The sequence below is a fragment of the Cyprinodon tularosa genome, unplaced genomic scaffold, assembly GCF_016077235.1.
Source record: "Cyprinodon tularosa strain WSP-4 unplaced genomic scaffold, ASM1607723v1 ctg664, whole genome shotgun sequence".
Taxonomy (NCBI): Eukaryota; Metazoa; Chordata; class Actinopteri; order Cyprinodontiformes; family Cyprinodontidae; genus Cyprinodon; species Cyprinodon tularosa.
The window spans coordinates 1-27,369 of NW_024039412.1; the positions used below are offsets into that span (position 1 = coordinate 1).

General features: G+C 39.3%; 1 protein-coding gene across 1 annotated transcript in view; it reads right to left on the minus strand.

Annotated features, from left to right (window-relative positions):
- Positions 1 to 742: 742 nt before the first annotated feature.
- Positions 743 to 27,369, minus strand: part of LOC119771307 (anthrax toxin receptor 1-like) — a gene marked incomplete at its 3' end in the record, with an annotated part of 45,919 nt that continues 19,292 nt past the window's right edge. The window contains exons 3-14 of the mRNA XM_038267175.1: positions 24,744 to 24,815; positions 21,898 to 21,979; positions 21,667 to 21,697; positions 21,498 to 21,571; positions 21,024 to 21,092; positions 19,192 to 19,272; positions 14,602 to 14,662; positions 12,414 to 12,512; positions 11,884 to 11,953; positions 6,487 to 6,565; positions 889 to 984; positions 743 to 803 (exon numbers count right to left, since the gene is read on the minus strand). Coding sequence (XP_038123103.1) covers positions 743 to 803; positions 889 to 984; positions 6,487 to 6,565; positions 11,884 to 11,953; positions 12,414 to 12,512; positions 14,602 to 14,662; positions 19,192 to 19,272; positions 21,024 to 21,092; positions 21,498 to 21,571; positions 21,667 to 21,697; positions 21,898 to 21,979; positions 24,744 to 24,815 — 875 coding nt within the window. The remainder of the gene's footprint in view (positions 804 to 888; positions 985 to 6,486; positions 6,566 to 11,883; positions 11,954 to 12,413; positions 12,513 to 14,601; positions 14,663 to 19,191; positions 19,273 to 21,023; positions 21,093 to 21,497; positions 21,572 to 21,666; positions 21,698 to 21,897; positions 21,980 to 24,743; positions 24,816 to 27,369) is intronic.

The window sequence follows — 27,369 nt, forward strand, 5'->3', positions numbered from 1 at the left end:
TTTCATATGTAAAAGTTATTGCATTTTGAAAATGTTGGCGAGTACGCCAACTTCGAGGCCTGGCCACACCCCTTTAAAATGCTGGAAAACTCAAAAAGTTTGATAAGTTTGGATCTCACATGCCTTATCTGCATACATGCCAAGTTTGAAGCCGATGGCTCACCGTCCCTAGGAGGAGTTCGCGAAAGTTCGACGTCAACAAAATTGAAAAAGTGCCAAAAATCGGCCTTTGAGCCAAAATGGCCGACATCCTGTAGGTTTTAGAGCATACCCATAATGTAACTTTTTTCATGATTTGGTGAGATCTATGCACCTGCAAAATCTCAAATCTCTGTGACTTACGGTTTTCCCCAACTCACGTTAGGGGGCGCTGTAGAGCCATTTGGCCACGCCCATTTTGGATTCCATTATCATACGTAAATTTCACTAGGGGGACAATTTACTGCCAAGTTTGGTGAGTTTTTGGACATGTTAAAGCCTCCAAAAAGCTGTTTCTTTTAAGCGGAGAAAAATAAGAAAAAGAAAAAGAAGAATAAACGGTACAGGAACAATAGGCTCTCGCAGCGGTGAGCTGCTCGGGCCTAATAAACACTACAGATACAATAGGCTACAATAGGCTCTCGCAGCAGCGCTGTCGCTGCTCGGGCCTAATAAATAATAAATCTGTAACATTGCCAAAATAAAGTCATAATATTATCAGAAGAAAGTTGTAATAGCAGCATTCCGTGAATATTATAGATACGTGTGCACAAGTTTGGACTCACGGGCTCAGGAGGAGGAGGGGGAGGCGGCTCCTTGATCACCTGCAGACAGTTTGGAGACATGAAAGGATCTTTATAACGACATTCAATCCGCCTGAGTAACGGCGTTTGGGTCTGAGTTTCTTACCACGGTGCAGCACAGAGGCCAGAACCACCACATAAAGAGGAGGGCCAGCAGGAGGAACAACACCAGCAACGTTATCAGGAGTATGGTGCCGTCAAACTGGATGATAGACACACAAGACAGGAGCCGTTATGCTACAGTAGCATCTGTCACCCCTTGGCCATTTAGATCAGCGTAGCGACCTACGAAAAATCTGGCAAAAATGCTGGAATAGGCTGGTAAACAGGGTCCCGCCGTATGCCGGCATCTGCCATACGTGGGCCATCAGTTCCACGTCAGTTATCTGATGGTTGACATTTATTCGGTGTCAGTTCCTCATCAGTCGTGGCGTCCAGCTTATCCTAAACCTTTGACTAACTTCTGCATAACTTATCTAGAACTTCTCTCCAACGCATATCAACGTATCTGACGTGTTCCAGACGAGCGCTGAACGCGTTTCTAGCTTCCAGCTACTGTATAATGGCGTATTGGCAGCGTTTTGGTATAAAGGGGGTTCACAGGAGGAAACCATCAGTTCTCCTCTAGAATTCATCCCCATCAGAGTGAGCCAGAAGGTGAGGGTGATGGATCCTCCCTGCGTTCACGCCCACCACCAACAAACTTCCTAGCAGACATGACGCTGAATCTGATGCCACCAAAAACTTTCTTTCTTTCTTTTTCTTTATTCTTTTCTTTTGGGGAGCAGGCAGTAAACAGCAGCTATGTTATACGATGGAGTATTGGGGCCAGGCTAGAGAATTATTTTTTCTTCTATTACGAGAATAAAATCATAAAATTACGAGAATAAAGTCAAAGAATTAAGTCTTCACACGACAAGAAGGAAAGCTTGGAGCTCCGCCCAGCATATGACGGCCGACCAGCTCCACCAATCAGCAACCACTTTGACATCCTGCCCAGTTTGATGCTGCTGCTAAAAGATTTTCTTATTTGTCAAACCAGAGCCAAAGTATAACTTCACAGGATGCTCGACCTTACTCATTTTAGGGAAGAAAGGGCTTCTTGTAGGAGTTGTCGTGAAACACAACAAGTTTCTCGGAATTTTAGGACTTTATTCTCTTAATATTACGACTTTATTCTGGTGATTTTTTTACTTTAATGTCATAATTTTACGCCTTTATTTTCAGAACTTTACGAATTTATTCTTGTAATTTTACTAATTTATTTTCGTAATTTTACGACTTTATTCTTGAATTAGAAGGAAAAAAAAATCTCAGGCCTGGCCCTAATACTCTTTCGTAATAGTAATATCGTGATCAAAGTAATCTTCGTATGCAGGCCGGGCGCCTCCAGGTGCATCGCTGCCCCAATCAGGACGCTGGCTTGTTCATCATTTCCCGGGCATTACGCTGCTGTGCGTTATGCATAAGTTAGGCTGTCGTTGGAAAGAAGTTCTGGACTCGTAATCAATACTCTATGTACTCTATGCCCAAAATTGAAAAAATCCATAGAAAGTTCAGTGTATTCCAGCATTTTAGGAGATTCTGGGATGTCAGTAATATGCAGGATAAATCAGCAAGGTGTGACAGGGGCTTAAAAGATGAAGAGAAGGGAGGAAAAACTAAGCCACTGACTTAGAATGTAAGTCAGAACCAAAAGTTAGAAATGAAAGAAGGAAACTAATCAGGAAACAAGAAAAGATTACCTTAAGGAAAACAGCTGAGGAAGGAAGTTAGTGAAGAAAAAAGGCAGGATGACAGAAAGGAGCAGAAAAAAAAAAGGCAAAATGGAAAGAAAATACTAAGAAGGAAAAAAGGAATCGATGAAGGAAGAGAGAAAAGTGGAAAAGAAGGAATGGAAGAAAGGAGACAACTTAGGAGAGATGGAAAAAGGAAAAATTGAAAATAGAAAGTAGTTTGTAGCAAAGGCAGAAAGGTTTTTTAGGACAATGATAATGCATCAGCGATGAGAAAAGGGATTTGGAAATAAAGAAAGTAAAGATTGAAAGAAGATAAATGAAGTTAGGAAAGTATTACATTTAAAAGGAAAGGAGGTAAGGATGGAAAGAAGTTACTAAGAATTCAAAGGAATAATAGAAGGAAGGAAAGAAAAACAGAGCAAGAAAAAAGGAGAAACAGTAAGATACTAAAAGACAAAGTAAATCCATAAAGTAAATATTAGTAAATAAGTTAAGAGGATGAAAGTTGAGTGAATAAAGTAATGTGACACGTGTCAAACATCTTCACTGAGAACCAAACTCATGCAGAGCAGCTCTTGCTGAACGAGCAGGCAGGGGCGGATTTAGGAAATTTGGGGCCCTAGGCAAAGAAAGGCAGGGGGCCGTCTGAGAAGAAAACACATAAAACAGACCCATTCTACAGATAGAGAAATGTTAATAGAATAGACATCCATTATTTGTTCTAGGTTGTGTCCCTCTCTTCTTGTCCCTTTTCTTGTTGTTTCTGATTGCTCCTTCCTGTGTTTCCAAAAAGGCAAAAGTAAATATTCCAGTCCTTCTTTTCACTGTAGACAAGCCATGATCTGCTTATCTGTTCTCCATTTTTCATTTGGATGAAATAATAGCTGGGAGTAAATATGAGCCCGTCTCCATAGAAACAACACCCAAAAGCCTGATGTTTTCCACTTCAATATGAGAGAAAACCCCCCCTAAATAATTGATTTCTGGACGTCTGTAGCAAATACAAACGAAATTCAAAACTTTATTCTAAAATGACTCATCTTCAATATGGTAACTAAATACTTCAATCAATATAGGGGGAAATCTCTTTCGATGGTTTAATGCTCACTAGTTGCTCATCTCATCTCAGGAGACACACTTAATAATCTAATCTAATGCCATTTTAGCAAAAGGATTTTTATCAAAAACATAATCAATGTGACAAATAAGTAATAGCTGTATTAACCTTATATGTAAAAGCAGTTTTATGGGGCTCCCAGGAAATTGCCCTAGGTAACTGCTTAGTTATGTTGAATGGTTATTCTGCCCCTGCTAGCAGGGATGGTAGCAGGACCAGTAAAGCTCTCCAAAACTCCAAAGCTCTGAGAGAAATGGAGGCCTGCAGCCTCAGACTCGTCTCTGCAGCGTCTCTATTCTTCGTCTCGCTGACTGTGGTTGATCTGAATGGTTTAGGTCTGTTAAAATGCCCATCTGTGAACATTTCCCTTTGTCTGGAGGCGGGCCTCCATGGGCAGAACATGGTTTTCATTAGCGACCACAGATGAGAATCACATGTGCTCAGTTGATCCCCCAGCTATCATCAGGGGGAGTCCAACTGCAGTTTGGACCCACAGAGGGAATAATTCTGCTTGGTTGGATGGAGGCTGCTGCGTTTCTGTACATTATGAACCACCATTAGTGTTTTACTTTAGTGAACTACCTTAAATGGCTGCATATATATGCTGAGTAACAAACATGTTAAAACCTGGAGCAGCCAAACTGCTCTGATCGCTACCATTATCTACAACTGGAAATTAGTTCCAACAAATATATGCTTTTCTTCATGCCATAATTAATATTTTTAAACACAATGTAACATGAGTAGCGTGTAACATGCTAAATTTTACAGAAATAAAGTTATATTTGGTCTACAAGATTAAAGCCATTTAATTGAATGGCTTTAATTCAATTAAACTGCTGCTGCCATCAACACCTTTGTTTCTAGATTTTGGATCTCAGCCTGTTTTCCAGTGTAGTCCTGTTTCTCTGACTGTGACTAACTGGATGTGCTCTCTTCATCCTTTGACATGGGAGCTGGCTCAGAGCTCGTCTGCCTGGCTGTGTGTTTCCTGGATCGGGCCGCCTTTTACAGCTGCTTTTTGTATCTATGCTTCTTTTTCTATGTCTGCTTCTGTCTCCTTGAACCCCAGTTGGCCTCAGCAGATGGCCGCTCACACTGAGCCTGGTTCTGCTGGAGGTTTCTTCCTGTTAAAAGGGAGTTTTTCCTCTCCACTGTCGCTACAAGCATGCTTAGTGTAAGGGATTGCTGAAGAGCAGCTAGTTTCCCTTAGATAGAAAACTTAGAATCAATCTGACTGGATGATCTGGAAAGTGACCTGAGATGACGTGTTGTGAATTGGCGCTATAGAAATGAACTGAATTGAATTAATTACAAGAATAAATAAAAAAAGTTGGGATATTACAGAAGTTTTAGCAGAATGCATTTGTAACATTACAAGCATTAAGTTGTAATATAAAGAGAATAATGCTGTAATATTAATAAAGAAGAAGCTGATTTAAATGTAACTCGTAAAGTAAAGAGCTGTCATCACCCTTAGTCGGATCAGACTGTTTGGTTGATGACTTTATCACTGCCTTTGTCTCATTAAAACAAAATTTTCAACTCATCATATTATGACATTGATATTATTACAATTTGCTCTTGTAATATTCTGACTTAAATCTTGTAACGCTATGAATTTATGGTTGTAATAAAAGAAAAGTCCCAGTATGGAGCTTATACTCTGTTTTGATCTGCAGCTACAATTCTGGGAAACGGGATGTACTGTATCAGTCAGCGCTGTTACGGGACGTTTCCCTTTCCTCTGGAAAGTAAATACATCTCATGGGCTTCAAGTCGCTACTTTGACCTTTGGTGTCTGCTCTGCTGAAGCATCCAGAGGCTCTTTTTAGAGGGATCATTGCTACTAACAACAACAGTGAGAAAGGGAGGATGGAAAGGACAAATGGTTCATTGCACAGAGTGAAACATCCGACTTCTAGGAAAGGAAAAGAGGGGGAAATCACTCATACTTTGCTACAAAAATGTTCCTACTGAACCTGTTTTTGGATATGTAACCTGAAAGATGGTGCTCTGGTTGATTCAGTTTATTTCTATAGCGCCAATTCACAACACATTTCATCTCAAGGCACTTTACAGTTCACCAGATCATACAGTCAGATTGATCCAAGTTTTCTTTCTAAGGAAAACCAGTTGATTCCATCGACTCATTGACTAGAAATCATTCCCTCACACTAAGCATGCTTGTAGCGACAGTGGAGAGGAAAAACTCCCTTTTAACAGGAAGAAACATCCAGCAGAACCAGGCTCAGTGTGAGCGGCCATCTGCTGAGGCCGACTGGGGTTCAAGGAGACAGAAGCAGACATAGAAAAAGAAGCATAGATACAAAAGACAACTGTCAACCAGCTCCACAGGCGGCCCCGTCCAGGAAACACACAGCCAGACAGACGAGCTCCGAGCCAGCTCCCATGTCAGAGGATGAAGAGAACACATCCAGTTAGTCACAGTCAGAGAAAGAAGAGGACAGCAAGGGGGGGAACTTTTTGTTCCTACGTGTACAAAAAGCAGAAACCTAACACTTCATTTCCATGGCAGAGGCAGCATCATCCTGTGGGGATGGGGATTTGTTTAGCAGATCAACTCAAATGAAACTGAGCCATTTTACCAAAAATGTAGCACAAAACCTGTAGAGAAATACCCTTCCAGCTAGAATCACAGCAAAAAGGATGTTCGCAAAGTTCCAACTCGTGAGGGCAAAATACCAATGCAAGCCACACTTTTCAGATCCCCTTTCCATTTCAAAATTACACAACAATTTGTGTTTCAGAATAAACCAAATCATGTTTACAAAGTGGGAAAAAAACATATGAGAAAGAAATACCAATCTTTTTGAAGATTACTTACACACTCCGTGGTAGTGATGTGGACGTTGCTCCCGATGAAGGAAAGACCGTCCTTCATGCTTACTTGGAGAAAAATCACCCTTAACACAGGATTAAACAAATAAACATGAAAAGGCATTAGTGTGTAAAAATCACAATATCGTCTGTAAAAAGTCTAATTGCATTGGTTTCTTTTCAAAGAATGATGTCATTTGAACTTGGGTTTGCAGTGGATAACGTCACCTAAGTGTCACGCTAAGCTAACTATGAGGTGAGACTGTAATTGTAACCAAAGGGTTTTAACCACAAAACACAAGGGATAAATAATGAGATGGAGGAGACAGACGTTTAGCCTGAGAGCAAATTACGATGACTAATCCGCTCGTCGGAAGTTTATTTTCCTCCAGAATGAGAGTCTTTTGTCTCTTATGAAGTTGCTAAACTGCTAAATGTCCACTAGGTTATATTGTTAAAGGTTGTCCAACAAATCATCGGCTTAAATGTGTTTACAGGCTTCATTTAAACCGGAATTCAGTCGCCTTTAACCAAATGAACTGAGAAACCTAATTTCCCACTTCATTTAAAAACAATTAAAAAAAACAAGCTGGGAGTAACTGGATGACCCAGCAATGAAGGCATAAAGCTCCCATATGGTTTAGAAAACAGAAAAGGAAAGACTTGTTTGTTGAAGTTGCTTTTTTATTTTATTATATCCACCTTATGACATTATCCAACTTTCAGTTATGCCTCTTCTTACAAACAGACTCCCTTATCAAAACAAACTTCTGTTCATGCCTCACTTCTAACCTCATCTGTAGCCCAACAACCAACCCCCCCCCCCCATCTCTTCAGTCATCTTTCTCCGATTTGTGGAAAACAATTCTGAGAACCGCCCCTTCTCTGGGGCTTCTTGTGGTTCTGTTCCTAGAAATGGGGATTAAAGCAGCGACTCAATGGGGTGAAGAGAAAGAAGCCCATTTGAAAGATGAACCTTTCTCCAATCTATGTCTGCGTCCACAAAGGTAAACGAGAAGAGGACAGATAATCATTCTTCCTTCACAGATCCTAGTGTTAAGGAGGCTCCTGTTCCCTGAGTCTGCTGGTTAAATTAAAGCGAAAGGTCAGAGTTACGGTGAAACCCTGGAGGTCAGAAGTCCATTACAGAAAGGAAAATTCCCAGAGAAGACAGATTATCCAGAGAAAACTTCAGAATTAAAGGTTCTGGATGAGAAATAAAAACAAACAGGAAAGAGGTAGGGAGCATGGTCACAGACAGCTGTTGAACAAGGAAGTAAAACAGACAAGTTGGCAGATCTCTCTGCAACAGCTGACCCAGCACTGTTTTTTCATTTACCTCTAAATACTGTGGCCGACTTAACCATAACCTCTATTTCACACCCAATCCCCCCAAGGCCTCCAAAATGACTTTTGTAACTTAACATATACAGCACCATTCTCATCCATGGAGCAAAGTGTGGAAAAACCTTTTAGTACCATGCACTTTGTGGCATTCATCTACACTGAAACTTGTTGTTTTTGTTTTGTTTGTTGTTTTTACCCACGAACAATGGCAACAAAAATCTTACATGTTGTAAGTCTTACGTGCTGTCTCTGACAACGTGCTCATTCAGGTCATAGTCATTCCCAAAAAAAAAAAAAAAAACAAAATGTCCAGAAATAGTGTGGAGTTCAAAGCTTTATAGAGTGGACCTAAACAGCCTTGTTTTGGCTTTGGGACAAGACTCTGAAGAATATCTACTTCTTATGGACAGCGGACATTCTTTTGAGGACCAGAATGTTCACATTTTGGACAAAGAGGATAAGTGGTTTGAGAGGGGCATGAAGGAAGCCATCTATGCTCAGAAAGAAAAAACAACCTTAAACAGGGGGGGGGGGGGGGGGGGGGGGGGGGCTCAGATTTCAGCTTTACAAAAACCTCCAATGCAGCGATAGAGTTAATTCCTTCCCGCTACCATCGCAGCCCCAACCACTTTACAGGAGAACAGAAGACCTCACCTATTCAGCCAGGCCAACAATTCCCTCTAACGACCCCCTTCCAGAGACATAGACAGGTATGGGGCATTGCAGGCTAACAAAAGAAGCCAAACGACTGCCATTCCAAAGGGCTGGACCCGTTCATCCGTTTCTATTTGCATGTTTTCTAAACAAAAACAAGGCTTTGTTGGGCTACTGTATAAAACCTGGAACTCAACACTATTTCTGACATTTTGAATTGAAAAATCTTCCTGGATGGAAGCGAAACGTCTTCAAACTTGGAAACAAAGTCCAGTGGATTTTTTAAAATTTATTTGGAATGACTTTGACAACATTTTACAAAGAGAGAGGAATCTTTTATCATTCCTCTTTGCAGGACAAAGTCCTGCAGACTTTTGTTTTTAGGTTCTAGCTGGATCTTTCAGCAAAAGATTCCTGACATGAACCTGAGGAAAAGAAAAAGCAGCTCCATGGGATCATCCCCTGACCATGAGATCTCCACCATTCTTCCTCAAGCGCTTTCCCACTCTTTCATACTTTAATCTAATAAGGAGTTTATAATTGTTTTTGCTAAAGGTGACTGCCTGGTGGAGAAGCTCTGCTAGCTATATTTTGATAATCTTTTTTTAAATAGAACTTTTGTTTTTATCTTTGTGGATCTTTTGTCCTATGTCTTGTGCCTCTTGTGTTGGATGATTTGCAGCTTGAAGGATTTTTGCAGCCAACTTTCCATTTTTGGACTTTTGTTATTACTAGCAACCATAGCAACCACAGCAAGTTATGTTTCTTACACCTGGAAGCAGCTCATCAACATCTGAAAAACTAAAATAATACTCCAACTCCTTCCACGAGCTGAGATGAAAAGGAGGTGCAGAGGATGAATTTCACACATCTTTGATTTTCTCCTGACCTTATGATTCCTGATAGGGAGGTGGTCATAAGAGGCAGATCGCCTCTTACCACCCTATAGACTACAGGATGCATGATCAGGCTGGAACTCGGCTTGATCGAAAAAATTCTCGCACGACTGGAAAATCGTCTTGAAAAGGGCAAAAGAAATCTTACAGTGTATGCCCGGCTTTAGAGGCAGAGGCAGCATTACTCATTTGAGTTGGGAGGTGAAGAGAGAAGAGCAGGAAATTCAAGCATTTCTTCCATCAATCATTATGGGAAAATGAAATCTTTAGGAAATAAGTTAGAAGAAATTGACCCAGCCAGTATATTAGCAGTGCAGTAGTATGTGTTTTACTGAAATGTGGCTTCGCTCTCAGCCAGGCTGCCTCACTATACGAGCAGGCAGAGATTTAAAGCAGGCTGGAAAACTCGAGAAAGGTGGTTGGGAGTGTTTATGAACAACAGATGGCATCAAAAACAGCTATGAGCTACAACATTTACATTCCCTTTTGAACCAATAAAGCATTTTCTAATGCATGCTGATTTTAAATTCAACCACCAGATAAAGGCAACTGTGAATAAAATGTTCTTTCAGTTAAGGCAGTTGGCCAAAATAAAGCCCATTCTCTCCAGAGATCTTTTAGAGACAGTAATCCATGCCTTTATCACTGCCCGGCTGGATTACTGTGACACTTTATTTGGGGGTTAGGGCAGCAGCACATATTTTATCTGGCACTCGTAAATTACCCATATTTTAGCCTTATGGCTCGCTGTACATTTTAAGATTCATTTTAAAGTTCTTTTATTTGTTTTTAAGTCTCTCCATCTTATCTTTCTGAGTTGCTGCACCTTTATGCACCCTCCCTCCTGTTCACTCAGATCAGCCAATCAGCTGCTTCTTCAGGTACCAAACACTAAATGGAAGCTTAGGGGCCATCCTGCTTTCTCTGTGGAACCACCTTCCATTGCAAATTCAATTGTCTACTTCTTTTTAAATCGCTCTTAAAAACTGTGTTAGATGTTGATTTTAGTCTGTGATAGATGATTTTAAATTACTTTTATTTTATTATATTATAGATTTTATCGTTCTGATTTTAAATTAGTCTTTTATGCTTGTATTGTTTTTTGAGTCTGTGTAATGGTGTTATGTTGTTTCACTGTACAGCACTTTGGTCCTTTGAGAAATATTACAGTGCTTTATTTATAAAGCTGGATTGGATTGAATTGAACAGTAATGGAAGCAAAGCATTGTCAGAAATTGGATAAAAGTTTTTTTATTCAATTTCTCAATGTGGTTAAAATTGTTTTCTTTCTTTGGTTTCAAACTCAGGATCCATTATTAGTGCCTTTTTTTTTAAAGTTACTAAATAATCCAGTTTAAACATCAAGTAAAGCGGTTCCCTTAAGATGACCAGAGAACACCTATAGCTCTGGTTTCTACAGCACACACTTCAAATGTTGCATGCTATAAACACATGTGGTCGGACACATGAAAGACCTGGCTGGCTTTGATCATCCAGCCCAGACCAAGTCTGCTGAGAGAGAATAAAATGACGGATGGGGGGGGTGGGGGTTCATATGTAGCAGAGACCATAAAAGAAGACAGTGAAGAGAAAAAATTGCTAATTCGCATTGAAAGTCCAACATATTGGCACAGTCTTCAAATGTTTCCCGCCTGCAGCTCAATGGTAGCGTGAGGCATGGATTCAGTTCATTCCAACCGCTGTAGGGCCGACAAATATGAGGAAATTGTAACATAATTAAAGAGGCGAATAGAGAGGGAGAGAGAGACCGGTCTCCTGACCTTCCCCTCTGGCCCCCCTCTGTGTTTATGAAGCTTTTAACGCCATACATTCAGCCACGTATTCTGTGGCCCCGAGCACTTTTCCCCCCATAAAGACTTGATTCAGGGAGGTTTGCAGAGTGTTGATGTTGGAACATGGTTCTGATTTAAATAAGAGCGCAGAGATGTGATATAGGAGCAAATCTGGTTGCTGAAGGACACAGACTGGACAGAGCCATCGCAAATGTTTATTCCTGTGCAATATTTTAACACTTTGTCACATTATGACTGTGAATTGCTGCATGTTTTGATGGGGGTTTGGTGTGACGGAGCAGCAGAAAGAAGCGCAGCTGTGAAGCGGAAGCAAAAAATGCCCCTGTCAGTGTTTTAAGATCTCTTTCTACCTGTTTGCTCACATAGAAACTACATGACTAGGCCATTTAAACACATTTATCTGCTTTAATCCAAGCCATGCTGTTTGAGGTCACCTCCTTCTGTATTTAACACTTTCTGAACCAGGGTCCAACAAGAGAAGAAAACACAGTGCAAATTTATCCATTTTATAATTTCTTCAAAAAGATTCGAGGGGTGACATAAATAGCTTAAATCAGCGAAGTATGTCATTCTTTAAAAGCAATAGTGAAAAGATGGGATATGGATGATGTAATGACAACATTTCTAGTTCCTGAAGGCGTTTGAACCGCTTGTTTCCAAGCAACCCCCTAAGAAAACATAGAAGACACCTACTTTCCAACCTCATCGATGACAGGAGCCGGACACAGTAAGAATGTGTCTTCTACACCAGCAGGCTTTTCATCTAAAGCACATTAAAAAAAGAAAAACAAGATATAATTAAAGTAAAAGCATTCACACCCTGGTAAGGTTATTTTTCCATTACAACTAGAAAGACACTGATAAAAAGCTGAAATAAGGAAAACTCGGTAGATGGCTCGGTAGATTTGCCACTGAGCCTCCAAATTAGAATTCCCTGACCTCTTGTATTTTATTTAGGGGGAACAGAGTAAAAGTGGTTGAATAAAAATGCATGTCACAGTTTGTTTACTTTATTGTTAAACCAATATAAAAAACCTGTTACATAAAATATTGATAAAATCCTTTCAATATTTGGAATGAAACTAAAAGTTAAACACCTAAATGAAGAGTAAAAAAGTAGAATTGGTTCAACTTAGACCAATTTAGTTCATTTCAACTATACTTCTTTCCAATTCCAAATATATAGAAATATATGAACTGATCTCTGGAGATGGTTTACTCACTAACTGTGACAGTATCGTTGATCTTGAAGCTGCAGAGCACCTGGTCGATGTTTCTTGCGTGGAGAAATCCGTTTCCTCTGACCACAACTTGAAATGTCTCTGGTAGCACAACACATCACAAGTTTTATTGCATGGATTTTGTTCCATTATTATTGTCAGCAAGGTTTTAGTTTTGTAAATGAAAGAAAAAAAAAAAAAAATATATATATATATATATATATATATATATATATATATATATATATATATATATTGTATGTTGAAATATAGTATTAAAAAGCAATCCAAAAATAAATGTTTGAAAAACATTTTACCCCAAAAAAGGTTTGAGAATTTGTGGTTTTAAATCTTTCATTTTCAAATTTCTGTTTCATTTGTTAATTTTTCCAATTTTTTTTCCAATGATTTTCAAAGATTTTATATTCTCAATTTTTTTATTATTTTTTAACATTCAAGTTCTCAGATTGAGTTAAATCTAATTTGAACTTCAATCTGGAAAAGGGAAATCTGTAAAACAAGCTCTTGTAAAATGTAAATATTTAAAAGAAAATATGAAAAAAATTGCAAAAATATATCTTTAAAGATAAAGCATTTTTATTTATATTGTGTTTAGCTAAAAACAGTTATGGAACAGAATTTGCTCCATAATCTCTAAGTATGAAACATGTCACAAATATACTCAAATATATCTTATATATATATATTAGCCATGTCTAAATAATTGTTTTCCACCATAAATACGGTATGAATGAAGTAAATACGGCTTTAAAGTTACCCCTTTGTGCCGGTTGAGGCTATAACTGTGTTTCCACCTAAATGTCATGCAGAGGCGGTTCTAGGACATTTTTACTGCGGTGGCCAAGGGATGGCTAAGGGATTTCCATAGGTGGGCACATTAGCATGGTGACTGAACAGTGGCGGTCCCAGAAAAGTTTAATAGGGGTGATCAGGAAGGGGGCCAATGTTCACCGAGGGGTGGCTGAAAACTGATAGGCGCCAAAAACATCTTATGGTAAATCTGAATAAAATAAACTAACAGCTATATTTTCCAAATAAATCACAAGATTTTCATTTGAGGTCTTGATGATAAAGCTGTGAGCATTAGTGCTGTTTAAATAAATTGATGGTTTTTAATAATATATCCATTAAATGGGTTGATCAATGTTGTTTTCTCCTAAACACCAGACGTCATTTAGGCGAAGGATTTCAGGCTAAATCCGGTCGGTCCTTCATAATCTTGTAATATTCCGTGAATAGTTGTTGAAAATTGGGCTGTGTTCGTTTGGTCTGCTTTTGTCCCACTTACAGTTTTTCACCTTTCATTTTTCAACCAAATCTAGACGTCGTTTGGACGTAAATCATGTCGTCTTTTCAACCAACTTTTGCTGGGTGGGATTATCTTCAGAGGAGACTCCGAGGTGAGGACGTGTACAAACTAGACCCTTGCTTTGTTTTTAGAAGTAGTAAAAAAACTAATTATATTTCAAAAGAATATCTAAAAATATATATATTAAAATTAAATGCAAGGCCTTCAAAAAATTGAGCATTTACCTGTTGGTAATAGAAGAATCTAAATCATCCTGGTACACATTGAACTTTCTTTTCTTTTTTTTTTATCAATCTAAGCAATTAAACTGAAGGAAGAAGGATCTGAATGAAGGGAAGCCTGTAAAAATATCATGCATAAAAGGAGGCACAGATCAGGGTTCTATTATTAAGGGAAGCTGACATTTAGGGAAGGAAATGAAAATAAATATCCTGGTCTAATTCTAAGTGGTTAAATTGTTCCTTGTTTCATTAAATAAAAAGCAATAAATTTAAAAAGCAGACAGCTCCTCTGCTTTTACCCTTAAAAAAGTCATAACCTCTGTCTCTCCAGTGGTTCTATGCCGAAAAATATCTGCAGTATATTTCATTTCTAGTTAATCTCCTTTAACTGCAGCTCCGTTCTCACGGTTGTTCCCTTTAATTCGCCCCGGTGACATTAGCACCCAGTCTAAGCAGATTTCCGGTAAGTGACCTGCCAGGCTGCATGTGGTCTTCTCCAGTCTGGGATAGTCATAAAAAAATGAAGCCAAACCAAACTGCTTCCTGATTAAATGAACCCAGTTCCCAGACTGATTCAAAGATGATTCAATGACTCAGAGAGACCATTCACTGTGTGTCTGTGATACTCTCAGTTACCCACCTCCTGCACACACACTCGAAGGTTCTGCTGCCAAAATTTCAATACAGGATTTCTTGATAATCTGCAAAAAAAAAAAAAAAAAAAAAAAAAAATGAACAAGTTATTTGGTAAAACTTAATGGACATAATGAAGTGCTATCAAAAATGTCACTAAAATAAGAGCAACTGTTTGGTGCTTCAAGCATCAGGTATTTTAGAAATAAAATGCTTCTGAAATGAACTTAATTGGTGTTAAATCACTTTTAGGAGAAAATAAATTTGCAAAATTAGTAATTAGTCATGTTATTTTTTTTTTAATCATGGTTTCCTGGTGTCTTACACAAAAGGTAAAAGTTCTCCCCCCCCCCCCAAAAAAAAAAAAAAAACTTGCTTCCCACCAACTGTTGAATTGATTATTAGCAAGACAGGCATGGTGTTAGCAAGCTAGGCTAATGCTAGCACCCTTTCAGGTATGGGTACCAGATCAGCTCAGTGTCACCATAGATATTATATTTGTAGACCTCCAAAATGTATGAATAAGATGTGTTTCTATACATTGGAGAGAATAAACCAGGTAATTTAAAGCATAAGGTCGTCATATGTGAGTGAGCTAACTAGCCAAACCCCAGGTTAGTAACAGTGTGATGGTTTAATTAGTGTTGCACCGATACTGATACCAGTATGGCTAGGGTGACCAGACGTCCCCGATTTCCGGGGACTGTCCCCGTTTTGGACCACCTGTCCCCGGCTAAAGCTGTCCCCGGAAATGTCCCCGATTTTACCGAGGCGAAAAATGTTGCGTGTAGACTGTTATTACAGTAGAGCTGTTGCGCGCAAAAATAGGTATTACGGTAGCTGGTTGCGCTGCTGATAACATAAAGATAAGGAACAGAGCGCACCACAATAAGGGCGGTAATGATCCTTTTGGATGTCAGCTGCCATTAAAAGACAAAGAGGAAGAAGAGCGCATCACTTTTAAAACAGAAGAAGAAGAAGAAGTGGAAGTTCGTTTTTTACAACCTGTGGCAACTGATGGGGAGCTACGCTGAGTGATGGTAAGTGTGTTAATCAATTAATTTTATTCTGATCGGCCTGATCTTGTGATAAATGTTTGGTTTGTGTCCAGGTTAAAACAGTAATAAAAAGTAAGACAAGACCACGAGTTGAGCATGAGTAAAAGACGCTGGGTTAAAATGTAGCAAAATGATTGAAAACTCCTTGTAAGGCGCTAATACGCTGTACACTGGTTCTCCAGGGATCAACAAGGGTTTGTATAAAGATGATTTAGAATGGATAGGTGACCTTTAGTTTATATTTCAGATAGTTATTATAAGTAGAGTTATTTCAATTTGTTTTGATGATTTATGGTTGTGATTTATGAGCATAGACTTCCAGTTTTTGGTGTGCTTTTTTTCTGCTCAGTTTGGATATATATGAAAGTTCCTTGTGAAAAAATAGGAGTCAGTAACAGGAGAACTGAATAAGACAAGATCTACATGATTTGAGAATGATGGAGATAACCACCTGTTTAATGGCCATTTATTATGTGGTTTTTGCTTGTAGCTCCTAATATTGTGGTAATTAGCATTTTTAGTATTTAGATGAGATATTAATAATAATAAGTTTTCATGTTGCACATCCTAATTTTTTTGGAGGTGATTTTGATTATATAATGTCTCTGTTTTAGAATAATGTAAGATTGATGCTGGAGGAGTGAGGAAGAAGATAGAAAGACAGAAAGGAGATTGAATGAGAGAGGAGGAAACTAGGAACTCTGATAGAAAAAACGGTTGACAAGAAGGGAGAAAAATTTACTTTGAGGAGTAAAGCAGAGAGCAGGAAACATAAGAGGAAGCCTTAATGCACAATACAGAAGCTGTGAAAAGAAGGAAATTATATATGTATATGTTATTGCTGTTTATAAATATGGACTATTCTTGGATTATATACATTGTGTTGATGTTAAGCCTATTCTGCTGTTCAATGGTTAAACTTGTTTAAGACATTAAAAAGGTTATTTTGCTTTTTACTTGCTATGTCTTCTCTTATATTATTTTACCCAAATTACCAGGGCCACTGCCTCAGACCCTGTTCAGTTAATATTTCTGTTTCAAACATTTAAAATGTATAATATGTATTAAGAAAGTTCAAGTGATAAAGCGTTGACATGATTTGAGTGATAAACTAACATATTGAGTGATGTAGTGTGCAAAGTATGCTGTGGAACACAGAGTGGCTGTATACTCAGGTTAGTAGGAAAAATGAACCTGCTACTTTGAGACACACAGGCCCCTGATGGGGAACCAACTACCAGTTTTAGTCCGTGAGGCAGACACCCTGTCTACTTTTAAGGCTAGGCTTAAAACTTTCCTTTTTGATAAAGCTTCTAGTTAGAGTGGCTCAGGTTATCCTGATCTATCTCTATAGTTCTGCTGCTATAGGCTTAGACTGCTGGAGGACATAGGGACCCCTTTTTCATCATTCTGCTTCATTCTATCTCTATTCTCCCACTCTGCAGAATCTGTTAGTTCAATCTCTAACGTTCTGCTCTCTCTGCTTTTCCTCAGAGTAGCTTTGCCTCGTCTGTTCCTGTTTGGCTGTGACTCCATCCTGGAAAGAAACATCAGCTGTGCTGCTGCCATCAACACCCTTGTTTATAGATGTTGGAGATCGGCCTGTTTTCCAGTGTAGTCCTGTTTCTCTGACTGTGACTAACTGGATGTGCTCTCTTCGTCCTCTGGCATGGTAGCTGGCTCGGAGCTCGTCTGCCTGGCTGTGTGTTTCCTGGACCGGGCCGCCTTATACAGCTGCTTTTTGTATCTCTGCTTCTGTCTCCTTGAACCCCAGTCGGCCTCAGCAGATGGCCGCTCACACTGAGCCTGGTTCTGCTGGAGGTTTCTTCCTTTTCAAAGGGAGTTTTTCCTCTCCACTGTCGCTACAAGCATGCTTAGTGTGAGGGATTGCTGAAGAGTCAATGAGTCGATGCAATCAACTGGTTTTCCTTAGATAGAAAACTTTGTATCGATTTGACTGTATGATCTGGTTGAACTGTAAAGGGCCTTGAGATGACATGTGTTGTGAATTTGGCGCTATATAAATAAACTAAATTTAATTGATCTGGCTAGGTGACAGTAAGAAACATATATGAACCTTTACCTGCAGGCTTGACTACTACTTGTTTTTTTTATGTTAATGAAGAAAAAAAATATTTCTTATAGGTATGTAAAGTAGATGTAAACAGAATAAGTATTTGTTGCACTTTTTTGAAGAGGTGGGGAAACTCTGTCTCAACAGACAGCCACAGGCATGGAATAAATGTTTGTATTTACTTTTCTAAATTTCTTTTCCTCATGTCACTCTCCCCTTAGGAGGCGGCAGAGCTCATTGGGCCTCCAAAATTGGAAAGCCCTGCTAATGACCCTTGACCCCTCCGCTCCCACCCCCACCACTTTGCCCCAACCCAGAGACACAGTTCTAGTTTTCTACTAATAACACTATTCATGTTATTAATCTTAGGATATACTAAACGTTTGGAAAGGCACATTCCTGGCTTTTACACTTGATTTTTGTTGTTTAAATATTAATAAATACGTAAAAATATATGAAACCATTACTGTCCCCGTTTCCTAATTTCATCTCGATAAGATGTATTGATTTTTATCCACGAGCAAGAAATGTCCCCAGATTTGATTTCAGAAATCTGGTCACCTTAAGTATGGCAGCCCAGTAGAGGGCGGCCATCTTGGATCCGACCATACTGATCCCTATTTATTCACTGGATTGCTGATTGCCCATTGGTTGTATGGGGTTGAAGTGAAGCCATTGCCTGCCATATTGGTTCATCTTACCTGTTAGGATCATAGGATCAACTAACTTGTTTGACTGATTATGTGCTTATTGATGCAGCTCAGAAAGGGTTGTCTTTGTCTCAGTAAACAAATTGCACATTTGACTACAGTGTTTGCAGAAGTGGCCCTTAGGGTTTGGCTCCTCGAGATATGGTTCCTTTGCTCCTTGGGGTGACCGTTGTAGGTTCAGCTCTACCAGATACTTTTCCTGTGCTCCTTGAGCCAAATTAGTTGCTGTCTCTGATGTGGGGCTTGAGTTTGATGTGTTTGGCAGAATCCTTGCAGAGTGCCCCAGGGCATCTGTGGCTGCTTCATAGCGTACCACCAATAATGGCTGAGCGACTAAATGTCATATAAGGCGGGGTGTAACTATCCTCCAGACCTTTCCCATGGGTCGATGAAGCCCTTTGTACCTATATGTTTAGCCAGTACTTAGTCACGTACAAGCTAACAGCTATTGCTAACCAAATTGCATCAACTTTGACATGGCAACACTTTCTCATAGAATTAAAGTTCCTTAATTTCCTGAAAAGTAATCAGTTAAAGATACAAGATTTGTTCCTGAAAGTGAAGCTTTCTATGTTGTGAGAACCTTATGCTGAAGTGGCCTCTAATGTCTGGACTCTACTCCAAAAATGTGTATTTGATTACAAACAAAGTTAGGAAAAGAGCTGTTAATTGTAACTCTTGTGATTTTCTCCGCATATGTGAATTCCCTCTCTTGGATTTGGATTTTATTTTTGGAAAGAAAGTAGTTTGTTTACCGAGTCGATGACACCCCTAAGGGCATGGAACCCTCCCAGCACAGGAAACACATGCTCTATGGTGTCAGCAATGGTGGCCAGCTAGAGTTGGAGAGAAAAGAGGAAAGCCATGAACAAATGAAGAAAATTATTCAAGAAAAATCTCGCAAACTATCGACTGCATCCTAATTGGATTAGAAACGACAAACCCCAACTCCCGGAAACACACCTTTACAACCTTTTACAGATGCAAGGTGCAATGCTGGAGGTTACGCTCCTGCAGGTTCCTTCATGCATGTTTGCAATGAGGGATCGCTGCCATCGTCAAAATACAAGGAAATGTCAACTGTCACTACATGCTCACAGTGCAGTTTAATGGAAACCATTTATATAATATAACTGATATAACTGAATTTTGAGCAAAAATGCTGCACAATTCCTTTAGATGATTTTTAAAACAGTAATTAGAGTATAAAGTTAGGAGGGCTTTCAAAAAAAGTTATAAATTTGATCTTGGACCCTATTAAAATAGGGACAAATGGCTTCAGTTTAAGTGAGGAGTAAAACGTTTGTTGGTTGGCCCTCCTTTGATTGAGAAGAGAGGTAAAACCAACCTTTTGACAGTTTAACAAAGATAATTTAACTGTTATAAACAACATAGCAATAGAATAAGTGAAAATCTCCTTCAAATCACAAAACTGCTACTTTTTAAGTGTATTTACTACCTGTTTATTTTATGGGTGCTATTTAGCATATATTTTTAGATACAAGTCTTGATGTAAATCCATTCAAATGGAAATTTTGAGATTTGAAAATCAGACCAATGATTGAATCCCAGGAACTATGGCATGAATTTTGTTCCATTATTGTTGCAGCATAGAACCCGTTTTATAAATGGGGGGAAAAAATTCAATCCAGTAATGAAACTTTTAAAAACGTCTTCATCAAAATTAGGTTTTGAGAGTGACTTTGTTTGCTCCTATTTAATTTTTTTTTTATTACATTTTTTTTTTTTTTTAACCTTCTATTTTTCTTTTTTCAAATTGAGTTTTAAGAATCATATTCTTTTAAGGCTATGTTTTATAGATCACATTCCTGCCACAAACGCTCCCTCTTGTCCAAATAAACAGTGGTTGCAGAACACCCAGCAGACCAATAGAAATGCGATTTTGCACAGGAAAGCCCGCCCCCAAAGTGAAGAGAATAAGATCTGTAAAATGGAATTTAAAAAAATGAAATGTATAAAACTCATTCTTGAAAAGACAAATGTAAAATATGAAAACATAAAAAAAATAAAAATAATTTGAAAACATTTCAAATCTAGGAAAACTATAAGATTTTTCAAATTTTCTCTAAGGCTTTTTTATTTTATTTTTTTTATAATTTCTAATAAAATATGCTCTTTGCCTGCAAGAATAATGGAATAAAATGCACTCCATACCCTCCTTTCTGCACTATTGCAATGAAATGGTGCCTATTTCTGCTAGAATAAAGATGAGGTATTATTTTAACCAATGCTTTTATCAGCAACTGTACTAAATTACTTAATTAGTAGTTTCTGACCATAAACATCTTTTCAACTAGTTTATGCCAATCTACATTTGTCAGATTTTAGTAGCTGTTATGTGTTTGTTTTGGTCAGCCACATGTTAATTCAACCGTGATCGGAAACAGAGGTCTGGATGCACAGAGAGGGGAGTGGACATGGTTAGGCTTGCTTCGGACACTTGGACTCTTTCATAAACAGCTGCAGTTCTGCTTCTCTGTTAGATAAGAGCCTGGAAAAGCTTTACAGCCTTTTAAGCACATGTGACTCAGCCTTCGTACAGAGTGTAGTCTAAAAACGTCATTACCTGTGTTTCATTAAAGTCTTTGACACCAACACAGTACACGATGGCTCCTAGACGTCTGGCTTCCTCTGCCTATTGGAAAACAAGAGCAAGAAAGTACCAAGAAAAGCAGGAAGAACATTGATGGAAGAACTGCTCCCTACATTGCACAAAAATTAAATCTAAATAAGGCATTTTTTTCTTAAAATAAGTGAATTTTTTCATGAATTTAGGAGATAATTGAGACACTTTGCCGGTGGAACAAGACAATTTACATTTAAAATAAGAAAAAAAAACCAATAGCATTGTCATATTTCAAGTGCATACTATCTAATTATCTTATTTAATGAGTAAAAATATTAATTCCATTGGTGAACTATCTAAATACACTTAATTTAATCAGTTTTTATACATATTTGTAGATTGTTTTTGCAGTGTATAAGTGAGCTCCTTATCTTGGTCCCTGACTGAAGCTCGTTGGACATCCGTGTTTCCTACCTGCTGCTGTGCATCGATGAGCGGCTGTGTTTGCAGGTCTCCATCTGTCAGAGCGATGATCACACTCGCCGTGCCTGGGAAAAAGCACAAGCCAAAGCTGTAAGCTGAAGATGCAATGCAGATGGCAGAAACATACAGTGACAAAAACCCTAAGAGGTCAGGTTCTCACCAAAGTTTTCCTTGCGTATTTGGTCATTTGCCTAGAAGCAGACAGACATGTTCTTTGTTAGAGGACATTTGATCAGACCATTGTAATGAGTTTAATCTCCTCCTAACACTGTTCTGACTAAGCTGCTGTGTGGTTAAGTTAATGTGATGTTATATTTTATTCTTATTGCCACATTGCCAGACAGGACACTGTAAAAAAAATAAAAAAAAATGTGGTGTTATATTTGCTTACACTCTTGAGCCCCAGGTGCATGAAAGTATCCCCACCAGGTTTCTCTTTCCTCAGAGCATTCAGGCCTCGTAGGATTTTCCCCCTGCAGAACAAAAATAATGTTTGAGACACTTGAAATTTTCTGAATGATGAGTTCAGGTGATGGCTATAACATTTTTATGAAAACAACCTTTTGAAAACAAAAGATCCACTGAACATCTAGAGTGGTGCGGAAAAATGGTTTTCTCTTTGAGCGAAAAAATAAAGGGTCTGATGTTGAGAGCGCGTCCTAAAACACTGGCAAACATATTTTTACGTCCTGAGCACGTCTTCAAAGAAGATTCCAAACAAGTTAAAAACAATCCACTGGACTTTGTTTCCAAGTTTAAAGACGTTTCTCTTCCATCCAGGAAGCTTTTTCAATTCAAAATGTCAGAAATAGCGTTGAGTTTGAGGTTTTATACAGCAGCCCAACAAAGTCTTGTTTTGGTTTAGAAAACATGCAAACAGAAACGGACGAACGGGTCCGACTCTTTGGAATGGGGGTCGTTTGGCGTCTTTTGTTAGCCTGCAATGCCCCATACCTGCTATGTCTCTGAAAGGGGTTATTAAAGGGAATTGTTGGCCTGGCTAAATAGACGAGGTCTTCTGGTTCCCCTGTAAAGGGGTTGGGGTTGCGATGATAGCGGGAAGGAATCAACTCAATTGCTGCAGTGGAGGTTTTTGAAAGCTGAAATCTGAGTCCCCCCCTCCTTGTTTAAGGTTGGTTTTTCTTTCTAAACATACAGGTCCTTCTCAAAATATTAGCATCTTGTGATAAAGTTCATTATTTTCTATAATGTAATGATAAAACTTGAACATTCATATATTTTAGATTCATTGCACACTAACTGAAATATTTAAGGTCTTTTATTGTCTTAATATGGATTATTTTGGCATACAGCTCATGAAAACCCAAAATTCCTATCTCACAAAATAAGCATATTATGAAAAAGGTCTCTAAAGGAGCTATGCACCTGATCATCTGAATCAACAAATTAACTCTAAACACCTGCAAAAGATTCCTGAGGCCTTTAAAACTCCCAGCCTGGTTCATCACTCAAAACCCCAATCATGGGTCAGACTGCAACCTGACTGCTGTCCAGAAGGCCATCATTGACACCCTCAAGCAAGAGGGAACGACACAGAAAGATGTTTCTGAACCAATAGGCTGTTCCCACAGTGCTGTATCAAGGCACCTCAGTAGGAAGTCTGTGGGAAGGAAAAAGTGGCAGAAAACGCTGCACAACAAGAAGAGGTGACCGGACCCTGAGGAAGATTGTGTAGAAGGGCCGATTCCAGAGCTTGGGGGACCTGCGGAAGCAGTGGACTGAGTCTGGAGTGGAAACATCCAGAGCCACCGTGCACAGTCATATGCAGGAAATGGGCTACAGGTGCCACATTCCCCAGGTCAAGACACTTTAGAACCAGAAACAGCAGCAGAGGCGCCTGACCCAGGCTACAGAGAAGCAGCTCTGGACTGTTGCTCAGTTCTGCACATCATTTGGAAATCAAGGTGCCAGAGTCTGGAGGAAGACTGGGGAGAAGGAAATGCCAAAATGCCAGAAGTCCAGTGTCAAGTAGCCACAGTCAGTGATGGTCTGGGGCGCCATGTCAGCGGCTGGTGTTGGTCCACTGTGTTTCATCAAGGGCAAGGTCACTTTATGCTTCCATCTGCTGAAAAGCTTTATGGAGATGAGGATTTTATTTTTCAGCAGGACCTGTCACCTGCTCACAGTGCCAAAACCACCGGTAAATGGTTTACTGACCATGGTATTACTGAGCTCAATTGGCCTGCCAACTCTCCTGACCTGAACCCCATAGAGAATCTGTGGGATATTGTGAAGAGAAAGTTGAGAGACGCAAGACCGAACACTGTGGATGAGCTAAAGGTCGCTATGGAAGCATCCTGGGCCTCCATGACACCTCAGCAGTGCTACAGGCTGATTGCCTCCATGCCACGCCGCATTGAAGCTGTCATTTCTGCTAAAGGATTCCCCACCAAGTATTGAGTGCATAACTGTACATAATTATTTGAAGGTTGACTTTTCTTTTATTGGTTGGATGAGATATGCTAATTTTGTGAGATAGGAATTTTGGGTTTTCATGAGCTGTATGCCAAAATCATCCGTATTAAGACAATAAAAGACCTTAAAATATTTCAGTTAGTGAGCAATGAATCTAAAATTTTGGGAAGGGCCATTTTGAATGGCTGCCACTGTACCGGGCTGACCTCCCCCACCTTTGCTTGGGATTAAATAATCTGTGTGTCTCTAAGCAATAACATGGAGCTTTATGGCATTATTTGGGTATAGCTACTCGCACCAAGGATATACAAGTCACAGAACACTTTATAGAAAAGGTTTGCTCTGTTGAAAATAATAAACCCTTAAAGACACATAAAAACAAACCAAACGGGTATTTTGGAGTCAATCATGCAATCTTGCTAAAGCTGGATTACAGGAAGGATTTGGACTGGTGTTTTTCCCTCTGGATGGCTGGGATATTTCTGCAGCCGGCTGGACCAGTTCACCACAATCACGAAAAGGTTGAGGGATCAGTACAAAGTGTCCATGGCTGAACTGGAGGCAATGAAGTAGTTTGGAAATGAAAACTGACGTCAATGATTTTCCTCCCAGTTTGGTATCTCAGAGCTTTATGGGGTAGACTTTTCAAACTGTCTGTAAAAACACAGGCAACCTTTTAAGAAATAATGATCAGATGATCAGTTTGAGTTTTTCCTAGATCCCACAAACCTTTGCATCATGTCAACAAATGGACAAAAAGACCTTTGACCTTACCAGTGCAGTTAGAAAAAAGGGAATCACCTGTTTTCTGTCAGTTTCAGTATGGTGAATGATTTGGAGCTAAACGTGATGAAGGACATCCTCAGCATGGGACTGGGACGGAAACATGAAGAGAAAAATACCGGAAAATATCAACACTTCAAGCATTCTACAGCCACATTACTGAAATAAACATATGTGTTTAATTTCTATTTGATGGCATAGAACAACAAACTGTTAGCATAGTGGGTCTGCAACCGGGGGCTCCAGAGCCACATGTGGCTCTTTGGACCCTCTACAAAGGCTCTTAATAGTGGCTAAAATGTAAATAAAGAGCTAAATAATTTACTACCAAAAAAAGTCTTAAAAGCTTTAGCGGTTTTATAAGAAGAATAAAAAGACATTAAAAGAACCTGAAATATTTTTAGAGCCATTTTGCTTTTAATCAGCTTGGAATTCATCTTTTAATATTATTTTAAAATCTAAAAATACATACATTGTTGGTTGTTTAAGTTGGCAACTATTTCCTATACGAGATCATAAAAAAACCCCAAAAAAACTAATAGGTTGTTTTTCTAAAGTGCTCCGCATATCCATCTGGAAACCTTCGGTTGCAGTAATTTTGGGAAGGGGCGAAAATACTGGTTAGCTGATTGGCCTATGTTGGTGATAGACGGGCCAAATAAACCAATCAGATCAACGAAGCATATGACGTACTAACAGAGCGACGACGAAAACACAACCACAAGCCAGGCTACTCTTGCCGAAACCAGTCGGGAGAAGAGCAAAAACATCTTTTCCTCTGAGAAAAGCCTCCAGAGCAGTGTTTTGCTCTTCTTTCAGTGAAAAAATACTCTGTAATTCCGATAAAACTTGCTCGATAGCCACGCTAACGCTAGTTTCATCGGCTGAAGCCGCCGTGTTCTTTAGACTGAACTGTCGAGCTTCTTGTTGCGTCACACCTCAACCCGCCTCAAAGCCAACGCTAATTGGACGTTCGTTTGGTGAACGGCTCCAAATTTTCTTTAACGGAGAGTCTCCAGACTGATTTGCGAGTGAAACCTTGAAAGCTCGCGAGATCAGGATGGTCTCACGAGGCTAGTAAAATGGCTCTTCTGATATGAAAGGTTGAAGATCCCACTGTACCTTAGTACACAGGTGTCAAAGTGGTTCCAGAAAGGGCCGTGTGGCTGCAGGTTTTCTTTCCAACCAAACAACAGCACACCAGACTCCATTCATCTCATCAAGTCATCATGTTCAGATTGCACTCCTTTGATTAGATGACTGGAGTCTGGTGTGCTATTGCTTGGTTGGAAAGAAAACCTGCAGCCACACGGACCTTTCTGGAACCACTTTGACACCCCTGCCTTAGTAGGTTTTTAGCTTTTGAAATCAAACCTTTGAATTCTGACCTCATCGTTAGTCTGTTGCCTTATTTATTTTGTCACAGGCTGAAATGTGTGGAAACTGCTGTTCTACATGAAAGATCTGCAACCCTGGCTTTGTGGCTCACTTCATATAATGGAAGACATCCTATTGCACTTTTTTTATTGTGGTGTTTCTTTAATGTGACCCCATGAAAAAAAAGGACCACATTGGTCCCCGTTGTGAATTTGCTTTAGGCTCTTTAAAAATCAGATGCATTTCATGAAAAACTGATTTAGTTTAGACATATCAGATGGCAGGGGTTGCACATGACACACTTTTAAGATATATTCTAGTAATTCAAAGTGTTTATATTACATGTTTCCATTTAGTTTGATAGAATTCTGAGAGACTGATTTTACATAAAGACATCTAAATTAATGCAACATTGGAGTTCAAATGAAATGTACGACAGAGTAGTAGGGTCAGGTTAGAGATTTTTTAATTTCTTTTTTATTTCAAGTATAAAGGTGTAATATTGTGACTATAAAGTCATAACATTACGAGAACACAGTTGTAGCATTACGAGAATAAAGTCGTAAATTACAAAAATTAAGTTATTATACCACAACGCGTTTCAGAAAGAAAGCTTTGAGCTCTGGCCAGCAGATGGCGGCAGATCAGCTCCACCGATGAGCAACGTGAGTACACTTTGACATACTGCACAGTCTGATGTAGCCTCGTGAGACCATCCTGATCTCGCGAGCTTTCAAGGTTTCACTCGCTAATCAGTCTGGAGACTCTCCGTTGAAGAAAATTTGGAGCCGTTCACCAAACGAACGTCCAATCAGCGTTGGCTTTGAGGCGGGTTGAGGTGTGACGCAACGAGAAGCGCAACGGTTCAGTCTAAAGAACATGGCGGCTTCAGCCGATGAAACTAGCGTTAGCGTGGCTATCGAGCAAGTTTTATCGGAATTACAGAGTATTTCTTCACTGAAAGAAGAGCAAAACACTGCTCTGGAGGCTTTTCTCAGAGGAAAAGATGTTTTTGCTCTTCTCCCAACTGGTTTCGGCAAGAGTAGCCTGGCTGTTAGTACGGCATATGCTTTGTTGATCTGATTGGTTTATTTGGCCCGTCTATCACCAACATAGGCCAATCAGCTAACCAGTATTTTCGCCCCTTCCCAAAATTACTTCAACAGAAGGTTTCCAGATGGATATGCGGAGCAAATCCATCTGGCGGAGTCAGGTTAAGTCTGATGTGGGTGCTAAAAGATTTCCTTATTTTTGTCAAACTGATGTC